We start from the raw sequence: 20552 nt of genomic DNA on the forward strand, positions 1-20552 counted from the left end.
CTCCAAGAGGCACCAGCTTGGTCCCAGTTCCCTTTCAAGACAGCTGCTGTCCAAGCTGCCTTGGTACAGGCTGGGGGCAGGCAAGTGGAAGCTCTGGAGCTCTGGAAGGTTCCTGGCTTGTCTGTCTGCCTGGCCAGATCAGCTTTGCTGACAGTGTCTGGGCAGGCAAAGATGCTGGAGTTACTTCCCTGGAGATGAGGTCCTGGCTAAGAGAGCAGGAGGTGTCACAGGCACTGAGCAGCCAGACAGGAGGACCCCACACCCCCTCCCAACCAGAGTGGGGTGGGATCCTTTCTCAGGTGCAAGCTGGGCTTTGGGAAGGACCTTTGCTAACCAGCCACTGTCTTCCCTTTCTTCAGTCAGACTCTCAGGTGCAGATAAAGATGATGAGGATGCTGATGGAGAAACCTTTTGTAGAGCTGCAGCAAATTCTTCCGACCCATCCCCTGAAGAGCAGGTTCCCTGACAAGGAGCTGTGCCAGAGTCTTGCCAAGTGAGTAGGGACTCCCATCCCCATCTCCAGGTGCCCCTTGGGAACACCCAGCCATGTCCCCTTCTCCTGAGAGCTCCCTGTTTCTGCAGAGCTGGGAACAGCCTGGACTTCAGAAAGGGTCTGGTCCTGGTGGCTGTGACACGCTGCATGTGAGCAGTGGAGTGTCCTCCCTTCCCCAGCACCACGCTGAGCTTTGGACTGCTCAGCTCCCCACAGCTGTGGGGTTCTGTCCCTAGAGCTGGGGGACCCAGTGCAGACCTTCAGGCCCTTCCAGACAGCATAGATTCTGTCCCTGCTGCCTAGCTCTGAAGGAGACAACTCCCAGCTGAAGTCTTGCTTCCAACTAACAGCTGTGCAGCTGGGACACTGAACAAAAGGAGAAGGGAGCTGCACATGTCAGCAAACCCTTTAAAACCCAACATCAGATGGTTTGAATCCTGGTGGGGTGGCAGGGCAGGTGACATGGCCTGTCCCTTTGCACCATCATGATGCAGCACAAGCACGGGAGGCTTCAATTCAGGAAGAAGATGCTCTGCAGAGCAGCTCATGTGGTCTGGTTGCAGAGCAATGAAGATTTCCTGTGCAGGCAAACCTTATTCCTAGACCCCAAAGCAATTTCAGGCTCAGGCTGTACACCAGGCTAGGCAGTTCCACTGAGAGCAGTGGAGGCCCAGTGGACTCACCTAGCCTGGCTTTTCATGGCAGACGAGCTGTGGCCAGTGTCCATTTTAAACTAATTTTATTTTCAGGTACCATTAGTAGCTGATCAAACCTAGGGCCTGCACTCCTCCTGACTTCCCAAAGTCATTGCCAGGTGGTCAGGCTAAGGGTTTCATGGGCTTGAGCTGAGTTTTTACAGCAGTGAATAAAGAAATAGCCACTGTATTTGTATCCTCCATCCACTTGGATGTGTAGCCAGGCTGTGGTTTAAGGACTGTCCTTATTCCTTGCAGAGTTGAGCTGCCCCAGTATGTCCTGGACATGGGCCCTGTCCTTAGGGGTTACACTGAGACACACTCTCTGAAGATCACCAACCCTGGGCAGATCCATGTGTCCTTCCAGGTTGATGTATCTGTCCTGCAGGACACAGGTAAGCAGTGCTGGAGACACTTCCTGTGGCCTTGAAGGAGGTGTCTCAGACAGATTAGCTTAAGCCCCTGAACCTGGGGAGGTTTCTGAGCTTTTTCTTCTCAGTGCCCCTGCTGGGAGCTTTAGAGGCAGAGCTCTCCTGGCCAGCCATGCCCAGGGACCTGGCCTGCCTGCGACTGCCCCAACACTTCAGTGCAGGGGCCAATGGACTCATCACCCTGGTCACCTCTCAGCATCTTCCCCCCTTGGCTCCCACGAGCAGCAAGTTTCTTTGGGCACTCTGTGGGCTTGTTTTGCCAACCAGTGGGGTCTGCTGTGTTTTGGAAGTGCTTTGTTTGGAGTTCACACTGTCACAGCACTCGTATTCAGTCTTTATTGAGGAAGCAGCCTGTGAGATCCTCTGGTGGATCAAAAGAGGTTTCCAAAAGAGGCCTTGAGGCAAAGAGGCCTTGAGGCAAGGCTGCCCTTCCATCACACAGTGGCTCACTGTCTCTGAAGGGTGTTCAGGTGCACTCTTAAGTTTTGTCCAGGTCACAGCACAGCGTGGGGCTTTTGCCAGACCTCTCAGCCAGGACACCTGTAAGGCCTTAACGTGCTTGTACACATTTTGTGTTTTGTGTGTATCTCAGCTGCTTTGTGTTCATCTGTTCAAGGTTTCAGCGTGGGCCTGGACCAGATGATTTGCCTGCCCCCCAACAACAGCGTGGACTTTGACGTGCGCTTTGAAAGTGCCCACAAGCCATATGGTGACGTGGAAGTGCTGCTGCCCATAGAGGTACCACAGCTCTTGGGGCAGGCAGCAGGCTGGGCACAGCAGCAGATGTCACCCGCACCCTCTGCTGAATCCTCTGTCCTTCTCCAGGTGACAGAAGGCCCTATGTACAGCATCCGCATCCGTGCCACTGTGTCTGAAGTGTCACTCACCCTCACCAAGAACAGACTGCAGTTCTCTGACATACCTGTTGGGCAGTGCCAGGTTGAGACCATCCGACTCTTCAACTGGTTCCGAGTACCCTGCAAATGGTTCATTGCTTCCAACAAGCCTGCTCTGAAGGTAAAGCACAGGCCACATTGAACACGGAACTTGGTCGGGTTTTCTTTGTGACTCTTGCTCTTTCTGCTCCTGTGGCTGCCTGAGCACTTGGGTCTACAGTGTGTTTGAGGAAAGTTCTGAGGGTCTAGATCAAGGCTGGTTTGCCTCAACCTGTTCCATTAGCTGATGCTTTGCTTTGCTGCCATCTTCACCCATTCCTCTTCCTCCTCTGAGGACAGTAGTTCCCTATCTGCCTGCCCTGTCTCCAGGGCTTCCCTCCTGCTGTAGGCTATGGGGCCCACACTTGGTTTGGCTGTGGGTGCTCTCAGCTCCGTGTCAGTGTCTCAGAACACGAGGAGACCTCACATGATTGCTTTCTGTGCCCAGAAGAATCAACAGGAGCCCTGTCCCTTTGACGTGACGCCCTCCAAAGGAACCCTTGATCCAGGAAAGTGGCAGGATCTGCAAATCCAGTTTACACCCGAGGAGGAGGTGAGACTGGCGGGTGTCAGCCCAGGAGGCTGTCAGGGCTGTCTGGAAATGAGGGCCTGGTGCAGAGAGTGTGGTAGGAGCTCTGCCTTCACAGGGAGCTTTCTGCAAGCCCCATACTCTGCGTGGCTCAGTTCACCCCACAGAGCACTCGTGTGAGATGTGCTTTGAAATGCCCACAGGGAGCTTGCACAGAGAGCACCAGGGCTCTGAGGCTGCCTCTTGGCACATGGGGGGGATGTGCCCAACTCCCCTCAGCCTCCCCCTTGCCTGGCTGTATTTGCAGCTGTGACACTCAGTGCAGAGCAGCTGCCCACTCACAGAGGATAATCCTGGAATGGCTCATCCTGCTGCAGGACTGACAGACCAAACAGCCACCACCCACCTTCCTGGGCACAGCAGGACGGTCACCTGTAGTGGGGTGCTGCCAGCAGTCCCTGGGGCTCTGGCCTGCCTGCACATTCCTGTGCAGCTGGGGATTCAGCTTAAAGGACAAAGCATTCCCAAAAGTGGTTTGCCTGTGGCTGCTGGGTCTCGGAAACTGGCAGTGTGTACCAGCATGGCCACAAGTGCTTCTGTGCCCACACACGGTCCCAGGGATCTTTTAATTGCTCAAGAAATGGAACCATCTTGTGTCTGGCTTGGACCAGAGCCAGACACTAAGCAGAGAAGATGACCCTTATTTCTTGCCAGTGAGAGCTCATTTGCCTCTCTCGTGGAGCTGGTGTTTGCCTGATGCAGCAGTGCCAGGACTGTGTCTGGACACTGTAATCCTGAGGGCCCTTCCCATGAGCACTGCACTCCTGCATGACTAGGTGAAAATGTCAGACAGTCCATTGTACATACATCCATCTGATTCCCAAATACCCAGTTACAGTGCACACCAGCGTTCATCCCAGTTACTCAGACCCAGACTACTACAGATGCTCTAGTCCCTAGCATAAGTAAATATCTGGTTTCCATTCACCTTGGAGGGACTGATAACACCCTGACCTTGGGGCAAGCCTTGTTGTATTTGGGGTCCTGTCACCTGGGACTTCATGGATGAGTTTTCTGCACTTTCCTCTTTTCAGAGGTCTTACGAGAATGAGCTGGAGTTTATCATTTGTGGGAGCAGCAATCGCTTAAAGCTGCACCTCTCAGGACAAGGTCTGGAGCCACGGTTGGAGTTCAGACCCCCAGCACTAAAGATGGGAGGGATGCTGGTGGACAGCGATGGGGTGGAGGCCACAGTGGTGGTGAAGAACCCATGCAACTTCCCCATTGAGTTTTACTCACTGGATTTTGATGAGCAGTACCTTGAGGAGGAGAAGGTGAGAAGGCAGGTCTGGTCCCCATGTACACGCTGCCCAAGCTTCACAGCACTCCAGCATTCCCAGGCTTGTGCCAGGGAGATGGAGGCAATCCCCAGGGCAAAGCCAGCTCTGCTGACATGCTGTGGGAGGACCTAAACTAAATAGTTGGTGTTATTGGGAGGAAGGGAGGAGACAGAAAATGGGTTGATTGAGTCTGTGTGATGAAAGGCAAGAAAAGGAATCTTGCATATGGCTTCTCTTCCCTCCACACACAGATCCTGCGGATGGCAGTGGGGTCTGAGTACCAAAAGAGCTTTTTTATGCCTCCACGTGCCATCGGTGAGACACTGCCTCCAGAGGTGCTGCAGGACCACGAAGCACACAGGAGGCCAAAGGCTCAACAGGCAGAGCTCACGCCCATGGCAGAAGCCAAGGCCAGGGCTGAGTCTGAGTCCAAGGCCAAGGCCATGGGCAAGGCAGCAGCAGGTCAGAAAAACAGTGAGGGTTTGGTGGTGTCTGTTTTGCCTGTGGTCCAGCCCATACACCCTGAACTCTCTGTCACCTTGCTCTCCAGGGAAAGCCCATTCTTTTAGAAGCTGCCTGTTCCCCAGCTTGGTGGAGGAGCTCTTGGCTGAAGGGCTGTGGCATCCTCTACCAACCCTGAGTGTAGCCAAAGCAAGCTCCTATCTGCCTGCCATAGACTGGGGAAATAATCAGGATATTTCCTTGTGTCCCTTAGCCACAAAGACTAGGGCTGGATGAGTTCCTCAGCCAGTAGGACCAGGTCTAATATCACTGGCTCTTTTATATTTGCACCTTCCTAGCAACAAAAGAACAATCTCATCTTGCTTTCACCGAGTCTCCTTTCCTGGGATCTGAGGAGATGGGGAGGATGGTGAGGATCAAATGTAGGCAGGAGGCTGACTTTTCCCCCGGTTTTGCACTGTAGCATACCACAGGACTGTCCTACTCACTCCTGAGTCCCTGCTGAAAGAGACTGGGAATCCTGTCTCTCGGGCTGTCGTGCGCCACCTGGGCATTGCCCCGTCCTCCTGCGAAGCGCAGCCCCACCAAGGAGGGATGGTTGTCATCATCCATGGGCCACCCCGGGCAGGTACGTGAGCTGCAGCTCAGGGCTGCGGGGAGAGGGGCAAGCAGGAGGAGCACATCCTGGTGGGCCATGGTGCTTAAGGCAAAGTCCTCAGCTGAACAGGAGGTGGAGATGATCCTCTTGGCTCTAGAATTCAGAGCTTGTATCCACACTGCAGCTGCCTCCCTCATGGCCTCCCCTGGAGGGACACCTGCTTTCCCACTGTCCTTTTAACTTTGAAATCTTGTTGGAGGTTTTTCCAGGGCCTGTCCCTGCAATGCCTCCTGTGCCAGTGTCACCAAGCAGTCCTCCTCTCTCTCTCAGGAAAGACAGAGATAGCAGCAGGCCTGTGTCAGTATTACGACGCTGCTTACGTGTCCATTGACACCGTGGTGAAAGAGGCCATGGCCAAGGATGGGAGCCCAGCGGGGCTCCGTGCCCGGGAGCTCTGCACCCAGGCTGCCATGGAGCTGGAAGGCAAAGACGAAGGTGATGCTGGTAAGGAGACATGCTGGTAAGGACCCAGAGCCAGTGCTTGAGAAACCCACCACCACTGTCCACTTCTGCTTACTCAGAGCAGCAGTTTTTCAGTCCTTGGGTTTCTCTTAGGGAACATGGGTGAAGTGCATCATTGGCCTGCCCAAAAAAAATGAAATCAATTTTAAGGGCTCAGTAAAAGGTTCTTTTGTAGCCCCCTTTGCTGCCATTCTTGGCACGTGTTCAGTTTTCTAGGGCTACCAACTGCCCAGGAAGTTTCATAAAAGTCTCCAGTCTCACATGGAGAACAGCCCAATGAGCTGTGTAACCTGACAGTGGGCATAGGTAACTCTCTGGAGAAAAGAGCTCACCTAGGGGTGGTAAAGCATGCCTGTCTCTTTCCCAACTATTTTATATTTCCTCAAAGCTGAATTGAGCCTTCTCCTTATGGGGCAGCAGGCAGAACTGCTGCCCACCTGAGCAAGGAAAAAGCCTTCTGAAGTGACTCATTAAGCACAAGAGGACTGTGAGTGTAAACTCACAAATGAGAGGAAGGGAAGGTCAGCCTCCCAGAGGAATTTCCAATGAGAGACATGCTCCAGATGAGCTCTTTTTTCCAGAGAGTTACCTTTGCCCACTGTCAGGTTACACAGCTCGTTGGGCTGTTCTCCATGTGAGACTGGAGACATTTATGAACTTCCTGGGCAGTTGGTGCCCTGAGCACTGCAGGGTGAGGCCAGACCTGGCTCGGTGCAGGGGGAAGTTTTGCAGTGCTCAGTTTTGAACCTGGCTGGGCTGGGAGCTGGTGGAAGGAAGAAGAGTCTGGGTCCCAGCTGGGCTTTTCCCACAAGGAGGATTTAGCTTCAATGGAGATGGGTGATGCAAGTGAGGCAGGGCTGCAGGTCTCCACATGGGAATGCAGGATGGGTGCAGTGTATGGGAACAATGCTCCTGGAGGACAAATCTCTGGCTTGATCTGCAGGGGAACTGCTGTGTGAGCAGCATCACCTGCATGCACAGTTGTTAGGAGGGACGTAGTGCTGGCTTTAAAATCAAGTATGGGATGGTGTGCTTTACCATGCTGGTAAGAGAAGCAGGGAAGGAGCTGCTTCTGGGAAACAGTGCTGCCAGTGCTGCCATGTTCCTTCCCAAGGCTGTGCCCATTGCAGTCAAAGGTGCCTGCTTGCTTTACAAAGCCCCCCTAAACCATCTGTCCCCTGTACAGATAAAAAGTCTCAGACCAAGAATAAACGAGCCTCTGGGGAAAAAATCGACAAGAATGTCAAAGACAAGACCCCTCCAGCACAAAAGAAGGACTCAGCCAGCAAACTGGACAAAAAGGACATCAAGGTAAACATGATCTGCCCTGGTTGATGCCTGGGACCTTTGCATTGTCTTTGAGATGGGCAGGGGCTGCTTACAGTGGAGGCTCTGTGGGTCCATGTGCCATGACTTGGGCTGGGAATGTGCTCTGGCAGACAGCTCCTCTGGTTCTCAGTGCTTTGCTGGCAAAGTGCAGTCCTGGCTACTGTGGCTGCAGGCAGGGAGCAAAGTGCTGGGAGGCTGCACTGGGGCTTGCAAGCTCGGGTCTCTGCTGGCCAAGGGATGGGCCCTCCAGGACCATCCCCTGGAGGCCCCAGCCTGCACTGCTAGTCTGTTCTAGTCTCCATTAGTGAGGAACCCCAGCTCCAAGCCCAGCAGTGGGAGTTGTTCAGGGCTTTCCACCGTGGTTTCTTTTCCTTACAATGGTTCCCATTGCAGTTCACAGTTTCCACTGCTCCTGCACCCCAGCAGCTGAACATCATCAGCAGCCATGGAGAAGAGCTGAACTGCTTGAGCTGTGTGCTGCCCGAGGAGCTGCTGGTGGACATCCTCAGTGAGAGGCTGAAGGTGTGTGGGGTGGGGGAAAAGGAGACATTCCTGCTCTGCAGAGACAGGCACTGAACAACAGACTCAGAGAGGAGGAGGAGGTCTGTACAGGCTGCTGGAGGATCCTGGACTGTGTGCAGGGAACCCTGGGGGAAGCTGCAGCTGCCCTTAGCTGGCAGAGCCTAGGGACAGGTCCCAGCTGCTCTTAGCTACTGCACTTGGAGCAAGGATAGCTGGTGCCCTGGGACATCTGGGCTTACTGTCCAGCTGCGAGCCCCCTGCGTGCAATGGCTGACTTACTCTTCCCTTTATCCACAGTGTAAAGACTGCTCCAAGGGAGTGATCTTTGATGGCTTGGAGAGCCTCTTTACAAGCAGCCTGGAGTCTTCTCTACTCTGTGTACTCAAAGCTGTCAAGAATCGTTGTCATATCTTCATGGTGAACCTGCATGAGGATTATGCTTCTTGGAAAGCCAGGGAGGAAGCTGAAAGAAAGAGGAGGGAAGCTGAAACAGAGAAGAAAGGTGAGATATCTCCATCCCTCTCAAATCTTTTCTCTCAAGCCCTCAGCTTTATCTCTGTGTACCTGGGTTTGCAGCAGAGCTTGTAAGAAATGTTTTTATTAATCTTCCCACCTTCTGCCTCAGTGTAACCAGCACTCATCTCAGAGTTGCAGGAGATCTGAGGTTTTAAGACTCACCTTAATCTCTAACATTAAAGCTTGAGCACAAGTGCCAGCTGCTGTAGCTCAGTGACAAACAACTGTCCTCAGCCTTGGTGCACTTAAGCCAGGCAAAGCACAGGACCTCACTGCCCTGCCATAGCTTGGGAGATTGAATTCTGGAGCAGGGCTATGTGCTCCCCAATATCTCCTGGGATGATAGGCTGGGTCAGGAAAAGCTGTGAATCCTTGCAGCTGGCACAGAGCACCCAGGTCAGCTTGCAGTCACTCATGGTTTCTCCTCTGGTTTGTGCTAAAGATCTGCAATGGGAAAAAACTCTGCAGAAGAAAGCAGAATGTATCTTACAAATGGATGAGGATGAGTATGATGCCCTCCCTAAGGAGAAGAAAGCAGAAGTGGATAAAATAATACTGGAAAGGAAGCTCATACGGAGGAAAAAGTGAGTAAGGCTTCCATGGGTTACTGCTGTTCCATGGGTTATTGTCCCTGGAGGGCTTCCCTGCTCCAAGGACTCTGAGCTCAGAGGTGCTGGATAGCAAAGGCCAGAAGCAGCACAGGGATGGCCATTCTGAGCTCCCTGGCTCCCAAGAGAGGAAGGACCTTCTTCTGTTGAGACAGAAGATCTTCTTCTCTATTGGAGTGCTGAGCCCTCCTGGCTTAGATGCTGCCTGCAGGGAGCTGGGCTCTGGGCTTGCCTTGGCACTGCCTCTAGAGGTGTCTTTAGGTCCATGGTGTTGAGTTGCACCTTCTTGATCATCTCCCTTCACCAAAACAGTGGGATTGTGCTATGGGCAGGTGTGGGGCACAGAGCAAAGCTTGGTTTGGGTCCTGCTCCTGCTCCTGATCTGCCAGGCTTCTCCTTATGGTGGGACACCACCCACAGAAGCTCACGTCCTTTGGGCTCCCCTTCAGCTGCAGCAGTAGGCCAGCCCAGGAGAAGCTCAGCTCCAGCAAGGCAGCCCAGCTCAGGACACACAGGCAAAGTGTGGAGCTGAGAGTGGAGGCTGGTTAAAGCAAGTCTGTGTATCAGGACTTCCTTCAGCCCAGGCTGAAGTTGGTTTCATGGGGAGGAGACAGATGAGGCTGTTTCAGATGGCTTTCATGGCAGAGAGCACCGGTTTGCTTGCTCACAGCTGGGTTCCTGCAGGAAATCTGGCTGACAAGAGCCTGTCTTGCAGGAGAGGAGTTCCTGCAGCCTTTGCTTTCTGACTGATAGGATTATTCTCATTAAGGAGCAGGCTGTGCCCTGAGGGGTGCTGAATGAGCTGAGTGAGAATTGTAGGAGAGATAAGCAGATGTCAGCAATCTGTGATCTGCTTTAAACTGGGAAATCAAGAGACAGAGAGCATTTTCAGGCATCAGCACAGAGAGCTGCTGGATCAGCCTTTGGCAGTGGGCTGGAGGTGTCTGGCTGTGCCTTAAGAGGGAGCTTGCACAGCCAAGACCTTATGATGGCAAGGTTCAGGTTTGGCTGGTCCTGGAGGTCCCCTTCCACCAATGGCATCACTTGGGATGTTCCCAACCTCTGTGGGTTGAGAAAAATTCACGGAAATGGTCTCGTGGCTCTGCCTGGCCTCAGGGTCAAGGAATGAAGTGCAGGGCCGGCCAGGACTGCTGAGCTCAAGTTTCTGGTGGGGACTCTCAGCAATTTTTTCTGTTTTGTTTGCTGAAGGGAGCTGAAGCAGCTGGCTCAAAAGCGTGAGGAGGAGGCAAAAGCCTTAGAGGAGGAAGAGAGGCGGAAGGAGGAAAAGAAGGGTGTCTCTGTGGGGATGCAACTTACAAAACCAGAGAAGAAGGAAACCAAATCACCAGAGGGGAAGGAACCTGAAGCCCCAGAGAAGGGGGAAAACCAAGCCCCTGAGAGGGGAGAAAGCAAAGCTGCAGAGATGGGGGAAACTGAAACCCCAGAAGTCCCAGCTGAGATGGAGAACTTGATCCTGAGGTTTCAGATCTATGATTCATCGCAGCAGAATGTTGCACAGGTTTCCTCCTGCTGGGACAGGGTTCAGGGTACCATGCAGTTATCTGTGATCCAAAAGGGAAAGTCTTCAGCTGGAAACAAGGGTCAGAAGACCAACAAGCCCCATGAGAAGGTGGAGAAGAAGCCTGAACAAAAAAGTGGAGACCAAAGGAGTCTTCAGTCATCTCAGCTGGGGACGCAAAGTGAAGCTGCCGAAGGAGCAGTCGGAGACGAGCACATTGGGGTGCCGTGCTTGGACATTGAGGTCTCAGATCCAAAGGCCATGATTGGGGAGATCCTGAGGGATGGGAAGCTGCCAACGGAAGAACAGGTAAAACCCTGCAAGGCTCAGATCTTGAGCTTGCTGTGGTCTTGGGCCCTGGAGCATTGTGTCCCCCCAGGTGATAATGGCACAGAGCTACATCCAGGTCCCTGATGGTGTTCCACAAAGACTCTATCATCCGTGTGGAGGGGGAGGTTATCACCATCCCTCAGATGAGCAGGAAGTGGGAGGGCTCTGTGCACAAGTATCCCATCTGTTCAGAGTTTCCCAGCCTGGAAATCATAAACCGTCCCAGGACATGGCCATTGTTTTCTTCAGCTGAGTCACTTGGGAGAGGTTTCTCTCCCAGTCCTGTTTGTAGCTCTTGTGTCTGCTCTGGACCCTGCTCACCCCACTGGACATAACAAAGCACTTGTACTTCATGTAAATTAAAAACCTCATTGCCAAAAGCTCAGTGCCTTCAAAGAAGGAGTTGTGAGGATGAAGGTGACAGAAGTATAAACAGGATTTTCTCTTCTGTTTTAGCTGCTGAAACATCTGGGACTGCATCCTGACGGCCCTCCCCTTCCCCCTGCTGCTGTGCTCTCCATAGTCGAGTACCCAGAGGAGAGGCTGGGCTCTGCAGAGCGTGTGGAGCCCTTCACCATTGTGGCACCAGAAGGTGCTGCTATGGAAGAGGATCTGGTGGGTGCTCCAGTGGTGCTGGCACTGAAGGTGCCGGGGCAGGGACCAGTCTAGACAGGGACAGGCGGGACAGGAAAAGGGAACATTGTGGAGAGGTAGTGAAGATGTGATGGGGTCCCATGTCTGCAGGTCTCCTTTCTGTCAGGGATGGGGCAAAAGAGACAGTTCTGCTGGAGACAGAGCAGTTCTGTAAGACAAGAGGGGAAAACAGCACTTAAAACCATGAACTTCCTTTGAGGAGAGGGTCCTGAGTGAGCAGGGGTGTCCTAGGTGAAACAAACACCAATAAGGAAGACCAAGTCCATGGGCAGGTGGACTTATTTATTTTTTCTCTCTTCTGTTGGTGAACAAACCCCCATTTTGCTTTCCAGAATGGGGATGTCTCAGGGCTCACCTCTCCCTCCCTCTTCTCTCTCCCCTTAGGCCAAGGCCCCAGATGTGAAGGGCAGTTCTGCCAAGGGCCATCCAAAGACAGGTAAAGCAACCAGCAGAGACAGCTCTGCAAAGGAGAAGCATATCTCCACACAGAGATCAGAAAGTCCCCAGGATTCCTCTGCAACAAGATCCAAAAGTACAGTGGGAAGTGCCTCAGTCCCCACAGAATTCCTCAGGTGAGCTGAGGAGGTGGTGGTGATGCCTCTGCTTCTCGGTCCTCTTGCCAAACAAGGTCCATCCTCCCCAGCTCCACAGTGACCCCGTGCCAGTGCTGGGGGATGGCGAGTGCACCCTCCTTGTTCTGTTTGCTCCTCAGCAATGTCTGAAGCCTCCTCTTTAATTGCCAGGCTGAAACGGTACCGGTGGATAGTGCCTGCCCACGGTGAGGTGGAACTGAAGGTCCACTTCTCTGCCAAAAAGCCAGGGAAGTTTGAGCAGACACTGAGGTTTGAGCTCGTGCAGTCAAAGCGCCAGTACGAGCTGCCCTGCCGTGGCACCGGCCTCTACCCCAGCATCAGCCAGAACCCTCGGTAAGGCTGGGCCCTGGCAGCCTCCCACAGCACAGCTGCCCCTGAGCTCACAGCCAGGGCTGCCCCTTGGGGCTTCTGGCCTGGGCAGATGATGCTCCCTGGGGTCGCACAGCATCTCTTCCTGTGCTGGGAGCTGGGAAGGCAGATGGTACCTCAGCCACCAGGAAGGGTTATGGCTTTCTGACTACATTTCCTGCTTGGAGCATCTCATAGCTCCTCCTTCCCCACTTTCTCTGCCCAGGGTGGTGTTTCCACAGTGCAGGAAAACCATGAAGGAAGATGAAGTCATCTTCAAGGAATACGTTGAGAGCACAAAGCAATTCCACTTTGGACCGCTGCTGTGTGGGAAATCAAGAGAGTGGTATGTGCTCCCTGCTGGGCCTTGTCCTTTTCTGGACATGCCTGGAGAGACATGCTGTCCTGGTGGCACAATCCAGGGCAGTCCCCAGCAGAGTCCTGGGTTTGAAGGACCAAAGACACGTGGGTTTGAAGACACATGGGTTTAAAGGACCACAGATGTGTGAACTTGAGCAGATAAGAGGCAAATGAGCCTTGGAGGAGCTGCTCTGCCTACCCAGTGGGTGCCTTGGTGGCCACCTTGGTGGCCAGAGCCGTGTGCTGCTGCCAGTCCAAAGGTGACTTGGGGGCAACTTTTGTGTCCCCCTCCACATGTCAGCTTCAACCCACAGGAAATGAACTTTATGGTGGGTTTTGAAGTGCTTTGAGCTCTGCAGGTAGCCTGATCTAGCAATTATTCTGTAGATGGTTTTGTAAACCTTTCATTAATCTGTAATTATTAATAAGATTTTGTGGTTGACCTGCCAATGGGCGTCAAGGGGAACATACAGCAGGAATTACATTTTCCTGTAACGACATTGCATGCTCACTGCTGGATAAAATCTGCATAAACACATTGTCATTGAAGCTATTGTGTACTTCTACTTTTACTGTCACTTAAAAAAAATTAACATTAAGTTCTTATTTCCATGGGAGCTCTGGAGGGCTAGGTCTGTTTTGACAGCCCAAGGAAATGAAACTGAAATACATACAATCTTTAGCCAGGTTGATGGATGGTCTGGGATCTCTGTTTGCCTCTTTAATCCTTTCTCCAAACTCCTCTCTCTAACTTTCACTCCAAAGTCATTTCCACACCTGAGAGAAGGGTCATTTGTTATCTTTTTGCATTCCTCTTAGGAATTGATGCTTTATGTTTCTTTCTCAGACTCTGAGCTAACCCATGAAATCCAAAGCACTTTCATGACTTTTCATAAAAGAGATTAGCTAAACTCTTTTTCCAAAAGCCTTTCCTTATACCCTGCAGGGAAGGCATCTCAAGAAAGAAGGGGAAAGAACCCATGTGTCTGGTGTACTTTTATTTTTCTAGGCACCCTTGAATTAATGTTGTGTTAAAAACTCTTGAAGTGGCTTGAGCATCATCAGGCTTCTGGGCTGGAGGCACCAAGTCCAGGGGAAGGCATCAGAGTAAGGCAGGGATGAGCACACGCCCATGGCCCTGACTGGGATCCATTTCCCTCACTTGTTTGTTAGAGCAGGGTCTCCCAGCATCACTTCCTCGGGTGCACACGGTGCTCTCCGCGGTGTGTGGCAAAGGCAACAGTCTCCTCTGCAGCCTTTTCCCCTTTTGTGGGCAGGTACAAGGCCCAGAACTGTCCTGGCAACTCAGAGAATCTGACCATCCTCAACAACTCCTCTATGGACATAGAGGTCCAGTTCTCCTTTGAGAATGATGGGGAAGCAGAGACATTCCTTCTGGACCCTCCCAGCATGACCTTGAAACCAAAGGAGAAGCGGGTAGGAGAAGGGCAGGTAGAGCAGGCACTGTAGAAGTGCCCAGGGGCTGCTCCTCCTGCTCACACTCAGAGCTCCTTTGATTTCTTCCTGTGGGGCCATGTCCAGGAGCTGACCATTTGGGCATACCCCACCTCCCTTGGCTTCCTGGAAGACAAACTCATCTGCAGCATTGAGAAGAACCCGGAGCCAGTGGTCTTCAGCCTGTGCTGCCATGGGGTGCATGTGAAGCTGGAGGTCAGCCCCTCGGAGCTCTCTTTTGACAAGCTGCTTTTGCATAGGTCAGTCATCCCACAAGCACTCCAAGACTGGTGACAAAGAGAAAACATTTGACTCTGGTTTCTGGGACATGGATGGAGCTGCTCCAAGTTGCATTCAGTGGTGAGGCTGGTGTGACCATCCAGCAGCTGATGCCAAGTGCCTTCCTCTCTCTGCAGGACTGACAGCAGGACCTTGGTCCTGAAAAACAACAGCCTGCTGCCCATGGCCTGGCAGCTCAATGGGCTGGATTACCTTGCTGAGAACTTCTCCTTGTCACAAGATAATGGCATCCTTGATCCCTGCTCAGAGTTTGAAGTGACACTGCATTTCAAGGCTGAGCAGATTGGCATAATTGAGAAGATCCTCCGACTAGAGGTGAGAGGAACTGTGCTCTGCCTGGCAGGGCAGGGCACAGTGAGCAGCCATGTGCTCCTAGGGACAGAGTCAGGAAGAGCTGCACCTGAGAGAGACAAGGGTGCTGTGACCCCAGCTTCTGCCTCTGCACAGTATTTGCCAGAACATGCAGTGCATCCACATCCCCCCAGATAAGCAGACACTGCATCCTGAGCCTGTGCCACAACCACCTTGTCCCTTTGAATGGTTGAAGGTTGTTGTTTGGTGGTACAGACTGTAGCGTGATCTCTAGATTCCTCCTGGACTTTGTCTGAAGCTCTTGCACAGTGCAACAAACTCTCCCCCTGGGATTTTGTTCCCCATGGTTTAGGGGCTGCATTTCAGACAGGGTGCTAGGTGATTGGAGAGGGTTGTCAATGCCACCTGCTCTGAGACACCTCACATTTCTTGTGGTTGTTCTTACACCCCTGTGCCTCTCAAGGATGCTTTAGCAGCAGCATTCCCTGCTGTAGGAATGCAGAGTTGGGCTGATAGGGTTTTTTACTGCAGCAGAATCCCACTGGGGCAGCCCATGAGAGGAACAGGTTAAGCAAAGCTTGGGAGTCCGCCAACACTTGTGAAGCCAGGGAGGCCATAGGGGAAGCAGCCAGCAGAGACAAGGACTTTTCAAAAGAATAACCTGAACAGTGTTTGTTTCTTGCTGCCTCAGGTTTCAGATACAGAAAACGTCCTGGGGGTTGTCCACACTGAAAATATCGAAATCTCTGCAGAGGTCTATGATGTTTCTCTGACCATTGACTTCATACCTGAAGGTCAGTGGATGCCTCCCAAACAAAGCAGTCCAGGTGCACTGCATTACCTTGGGAGGTGGGCAACCAAAGCGATGGGATGGGATGGGATGGGATGGGATGGGATGGAATACAAGGATGACATGGATACATAAAGCATGTACCCTGCAACCTGCATGAAATAAAGCATTGTCAAGTCTCTGACAGCCTTAAGTCTCTCCCCGCTGAACTTTGAAGTGTGCAGCTTGATGTGCAGATTGGATTTCACAACAGGCAGTTGGCAACTCCCACAGGCTCAGCACAGCATATAAAGTAATTGGATTTGTGCTTGGGAGTGAGGAAATGGAAGGCAAGCTCTTTAGCTACTAAGCCTGCAGATATTTTGAGTGTGAAGAGAAAGGGCAGACAAGTAGCTGGAAAACCCTTTCAGGAACAGAAACTTGCTGGAAAGGGGTTTGCACCAAGACCTCCATGTAGCTTGTGGCCTGTTGTATTCTGCAGCAGCTCACAAATACTGTGTTTGACTTTACTCTGTGGGTTTTCTGCAGGTCCAGAAGGAAGCTTGGACTTTGGAACCATTAATGTCATGGATAACATGAAGAAAATCCTAAGTTTAAACAACAAAGGGGTATACAACATTGAGTACAGGTGAGTCCTGCTGCCTGGTAGTGAGTATTTCCTTGGGTTCCCAGGCCTGCATGCTATGTCAATGGCTAGAACCATTTCCATGCCGGCTACCTCACGGTAAATACAAAACCTGGGCTCTCTAATCTCAATTATTCTGCAAGAGAATCCAGCCACAAACCAGCAGTTCTTCACAGCTCAGCAGGAACCCAAAGGAGAGCCCCAGAAATTTCAGCCACTGAAATGCTGAGATTCATTGCCTTTCTTTGATGGTCACCTCCTTTCTCTTTCTGAGACTCTGTAAGGAAGTGAATGAAAAATGGTGGTGTCAAGGTTTCTTGCAGTAACCTCATGATTGTCTGAATTCTCTGTCAAGATCCAGGATTCCCTGACAGAGCTGAACTCTCCCTTTTTTTTCTGGTCCTATGCAAAGTCCTGGCTGTGCTGGTGGCACCTGTACTTTTAACTGCAGAGATCTCCATTCCTTCCCTTTCTCTCCAGTTTCACACTGAAGGGTGCAGGTCCCAGGATGCGAGACGTGGCATCCCACTTCACTGTTGTGCCTCAGTCGGGCGTGCTGATTGCCTCCCAGCCTGCTGTGAATGTTGAGATGCTCTTCCACCCCACAAATGAAATGCTCCTCAAGAACAGACCCATCCTGTACTGCCAGGTGAGCTGCCTGGGCCAGGCTGTGTTATCACACGGTGTTTTGGGAGTATAAACAGGATAGATGTCTAACGGAAGGAGGGCTTTAACTGGAGAATCCTCTCTCCTACACACACAAAGTCTTTCAACGCCATTTGGGAGGCTTCCTAAGTGGAGCTGAGAATCTGACTCTGGAGGAGGTGCTTAAACAGGGAAGGGTAAACTGGAGGCCTGGGGAGGGAGGCTGGGGCCTGGGGTAGAGGCTGGCCTCTTTGCTTTGTTTACCAGCCCTTCCTGTGGACACAGGTGATAGATGCCAGATCAGGTCGAGGAGGCCAGGCTGTCGCCGACATCCCGCTGAAGGTGTCGGCCAAAGCCGTGTACAGCAAGTACAGCATTGAGCCTGCCTCACCCATCAACTTTGGAGCCATGATCAAGGGCACCAAGAAGAGCCAGACTGTGGTGCTGGAGAACAAAGGCATGCTCCACTTCAAATTCTGCATCCGCCAACCACCCGAGGATGCGTCTACATCGGAAAGCAAAAGGTACGAGAGGCCCTGACCACCCTTCTTGTCTGAGGAGGCACCACCCCACAGCTGGTATGTGGCAGGCAGCCAGGAGACCTGGGCTGTTGTGCATTTGCATCCCTGGCTTGGGGAGAGGGAGCAAAAAAAGGCCTGGGTATCCACATGTGTAGTATGAAGCTGGTGATAGAGCTGCTCAGTCCAGCAGGTGCTCTCAATGGGTGCTGCTGGCTGCTCTCTGGGAGCCATCAGGAGCACAAGACTTTCCTCTGTGAGGAGGAAGGCCAGCTTTGGCCTCAGAGAAAGGCAGGGGAGCTCAGATGACAGATACCTCTGCTTTCTCCTCTCAGTTCAAAGGAAGGGGAATCTGCTCCACTGGCTACAAGGCTCTCAACAGCAAGGAAATCAAGCTCCTTGACACAGGTGGGTGACTCCTGCTCCCCAGCAGTGCTGCCGCAGGGGATGTGAGAAGATGCTGCTGTGCCCAGGCTGGGGCTCATCGCCACAGGGTGGGATGTGGTCTGCAAGACCAGTATCTGCTCAGTCCCACTGACAGTCCTGTACTCTGGCTCTGACCTGGAGTTGTGGGGTCAACAGAGGGGAGTAGGTCCTGTGTTTGGTAGCTGCAAGCCAGCATAGGTCTATGAACACCTCAGAAGCAAAAACATCCCCCACTGAACTCCCAGTCTACAGAGCTCAGACAACATTGCTTTTTCTTCTTTGCAGTCCCCTAGCTCTCTCCCATCATTTCTCACAGGTATTTGTCTTTCTCAGAGGCATTTCTGGTCTCCTCTGTTACCTCTGGAGATTGAGGGATCACAGCTACCACCTTAATTCTTTACACTCAAATTCCTTTCTCTCTGCCCCCTGGGACAGATTTGTAGCTCTTCTTGGCTTGTTGCTCTCAGCCTGGGGCTGCCTTTGGGCCATGGAGTCATCCTTCCCTGCCCTGGGACTGGGTGCTTGGGCCCAGCTGGAGGCCAGGGCAGGACGTACTCTTTGCTGCGGTGCTCAAGGCACAGCTATTAGCCATCAGCCTCTCCTGGAACTTTTTCTGCAGAGTCACCTCAGTCTTGGCATGTTCACGGTGTCCCCCTGCTCCGGCTCCATCGGTCCGTGGGGCCAGCAGAAGATCACAGTGGAATGCTTCGCAGGGCAGGAGGGGAAATGTGAGGAGCAGCTCTACATTGACATCCCGGGCAGAGACCCCAAGGAAAATCCCCTCGGCGTTCCCTTCACCCTGATTGCCGAGTCCTGCCTCCCAGGTACACACTGCCCACAGTGCCCTTGGTCACACCTGCTGCCGATCAGCACCTCAACTTGCTGCTTGGATAGAGAGGCACACTAGCCCTGGTGTCCCCCCTTAAAATCCTCAGAGGTTCCAGCCCTCTTCAAGTCCACCAGTGGACTCATCCCTCCCAGGCTGAGAGGGATGCTTGGAAGCATAAAAGGAAAGCAATGCTCTCTAAGACTGAGATTGACTGAGCTCCATCCTCACAGCCAGTTCCTCCACCCAAGGCTGGGTTTAGCAGTCACCTGGGCAGAAAGGGCTTATCAAGCCTTCTGAGTGGCCAGCAGGGTCCAGATAAACTCATCAGGGAGGCTTCTCCGTGCTCATCCCTCTGGTGTGTCCACAGGACTTGCTGAGGATGTGATGTTAATCTTCGAGGAGTACCCGATCTGCAGCAGCACCGACCTCGACCGCAAGCTGCAGTCAGTGAAAGGCACGGGCCTGTTCATCAGAGATGAGAACAGGTTCATCTTCAACAAGATTCTGGTCGGCCAACAGGCAGAAGCTCATTTCAGTATCTACAGTGCAAGCAGCCTGCCATGTGATGTGGTCCTCTCCATCAAACCTCTGCCTGGAGAGGTAAGAACAGGAGCCAAGATGGTGATTGCCCTCTAAGGGCTGGGTTAGAGCCTGTTTTGTTCTCCAGATGCGTTGCTTCCTGTGGCCCAGACTAGTCTTGATCAGTGCAGGTCAAACTGCAGGGGAGGGCAGCAGAGCCAGGGAACAGTTGTGTGGAATTCTGCATGTCTTGGGCAAGGTTTTGGCTCACACCTCTGGGTCTTTGGTAGGAGAAGTGAATCCTTCTGAACCTCTCCTGGAAGCACACACAGAGAGGGGCTGTTATGAACTGACATGCCAGGGCTCAAAGCAGAGCATTTCCTCAGGCTTCCTGGCCTTTCCTTCTCTTTGAAGGCCAGTTCTGGGTTATTTGCAGGATCTTCCATGCAGTGCCCATCTCCCATGTAGGCTGGGGAAGGTTCCTGCACTCAAACACACAATGCTTTAGCACAAGGTCAGCATTCCCTGAGGAATGGGAGGATGGGAGCCTGCCCAGGGAAGGAGGAAGGAAGACACAATGTCTGGGGCTGTTCTCAGTAATGCATTTATGAATAAAACTGTGTCATGTTGAAAGGTGTTTTCTCCTAACACTGCTCTCTGGATTCCCCCAAGGAACAAATCCCTATCAACAACATTTTCAAGTTGGATCCAGTCAAGATGTCCATTCCTGGCTCATCCTCTGCTGTTGCTACAGTGACCTTCACCCCGCCGGATGAGCAGAACTACAACTGCACTTTCAAGGCTTCCCTTGTCATCCCAAAAAGGTAACTGACCCTGTGAAATATTGGGGAGGCCTCACTGATAGCTGCCTCTCCCCTGGGAAGGCACAGACCTCTTGTTAGCTCTAATGCTTTCAGTAGCCTCAGGCAGAGTACTTGGCATGAGATGATCTGGGAGGCAGTAACTCTTAGATAGAGCAGAAAAATGAGGCTGATGGTTTAGCCTGTCTGAAGAACTAAGAAGACAGGCAAATATTAGGTAGCCAACTGGAAGTTACTGAGATGTGCTGCAGCTGAGCTGGGGGTTTCTAAGGACAAAGGCTTGGATGAAGCAGTTTCTGTACCAGCAAGTCAGCAGTCACAGTTTCTTCTTTGTTTCTGTAAAATTAGGTGATCCTCTGTGATTCCCTGGCATTCATTAAACTGTTTTATGTGAGTGATTGGAGCTGGTATGAAAGAAGAGTCTGGTTCCTCTGCCCTGGGACCTGTGTGCTGGGGCTTTGGCCTGCTCTTCCTCAACCCTTTAGTGGCTGAATTGGAACAAGACAAGTCTAATTGCTAATAAGCAAT

The 20552-nt window shown here is 52.3% G+C and overlaps 1 protein-coding gene across 1 annotated transcript in view; it reads left to right on the forward strand.

Annotated features, from left to right (window-relative positions):
- Positions 1-20552, forward strand: part of LOC139596578 (hydrocephalus-inducing protein homolog) — a 63716-nt gene that overhangs the window by 32222 nt on the left and 10942 nt on the right. Inside the window, exons 27-55 of the mRNA XM_071440984.1 lie at positions 81-493; positions 1447-1583; positions 2236-2357; positions 2445-2636; positions 3003-3107; positions 4178-4417; positions 4675-4885; positions 5349-5513; positions 5814-5987; positions 7192-7316; positions 7728-7856; positions 8154-8358; positions 8815-8956; positions 10190-10808; positions 11286-11444; positions 11868-12055; positions 12227-12409; positions 12651-12770; positions 14062-14221; positions 14327-14499; positions 14656-14854; positions 15543-15645; positions 16170-16269; positions 16747-16915; positions 17197-17435; positions 17765-17837; positions 18475-18679; positions 19052-19284; positions 19876-20027. Coding sequence (XP_071297085.1) covers positions 81-493; positions 1447-1583; positions 2236-2357; positions 2445-2636; positions 3003-3107; positions 4178-4417; positions 4675-4885; positions 5349-5513; positions 5814-5987; positions 7192-7316; positions 7728-7856; positions 8154-8358; positions 8815-8956; positions 10190-10808; positions 11286-11444; positions 11868-12055; positions 12227-12409; positions 12651-12770; positions 14062-14221; positions 14327-14499; positions 14656-14854; positions 15543-15645; positions 16170-16269; positions 16747-16915; positions 17197-17435; positions 17765-17837; positions 18475-18679; positions 19052-19284; positions 19876-20027 — 5435 coding nt within the window. The remainder of the gene's footprint in view (positions 1-80; positions 494-1446; positions 1584-2235; positions 2358-2444; positions 2637-3002; positions 3108-4177; positions 4418-4674; positions 4886-5348; positions 5514-5813; positions 5988-7191; positions 7317-7727; positions 7857-8153; positions 8359-8814; positions 8957-10189; positions 10809-11285; positions 11445-11867; positions 12056-12226; positions 12410-12650; positions 12771-14061; positions 14222-14326; positions 14500-14655; positions 14855-15542; positions 15646-16169; positions 16270-16746; positions 16916-17196; positions 17436-17764; positions 17838-18474; positions 18680-19051; positions 19285-19875; positions 20028-20552) is intronic.

This window comes from Agelaius tricolor, unplaced genomic scaffold (genome assembly GCF_023055355.1).
Source record: "Agelaius tricolor isolate 1412-34295 unplaced genomic scaffold, bAgeTri1.0.p SCAF_15, whole genome shotgun sequence".
In the NCBI taxonomy this organism is placed as follows: domain Eukaryota; kingdom Metazoa; phylum Chordata; class Aves; order Passeriformes; family Icteridae; genus Agelaius; species Agelaius tricolor.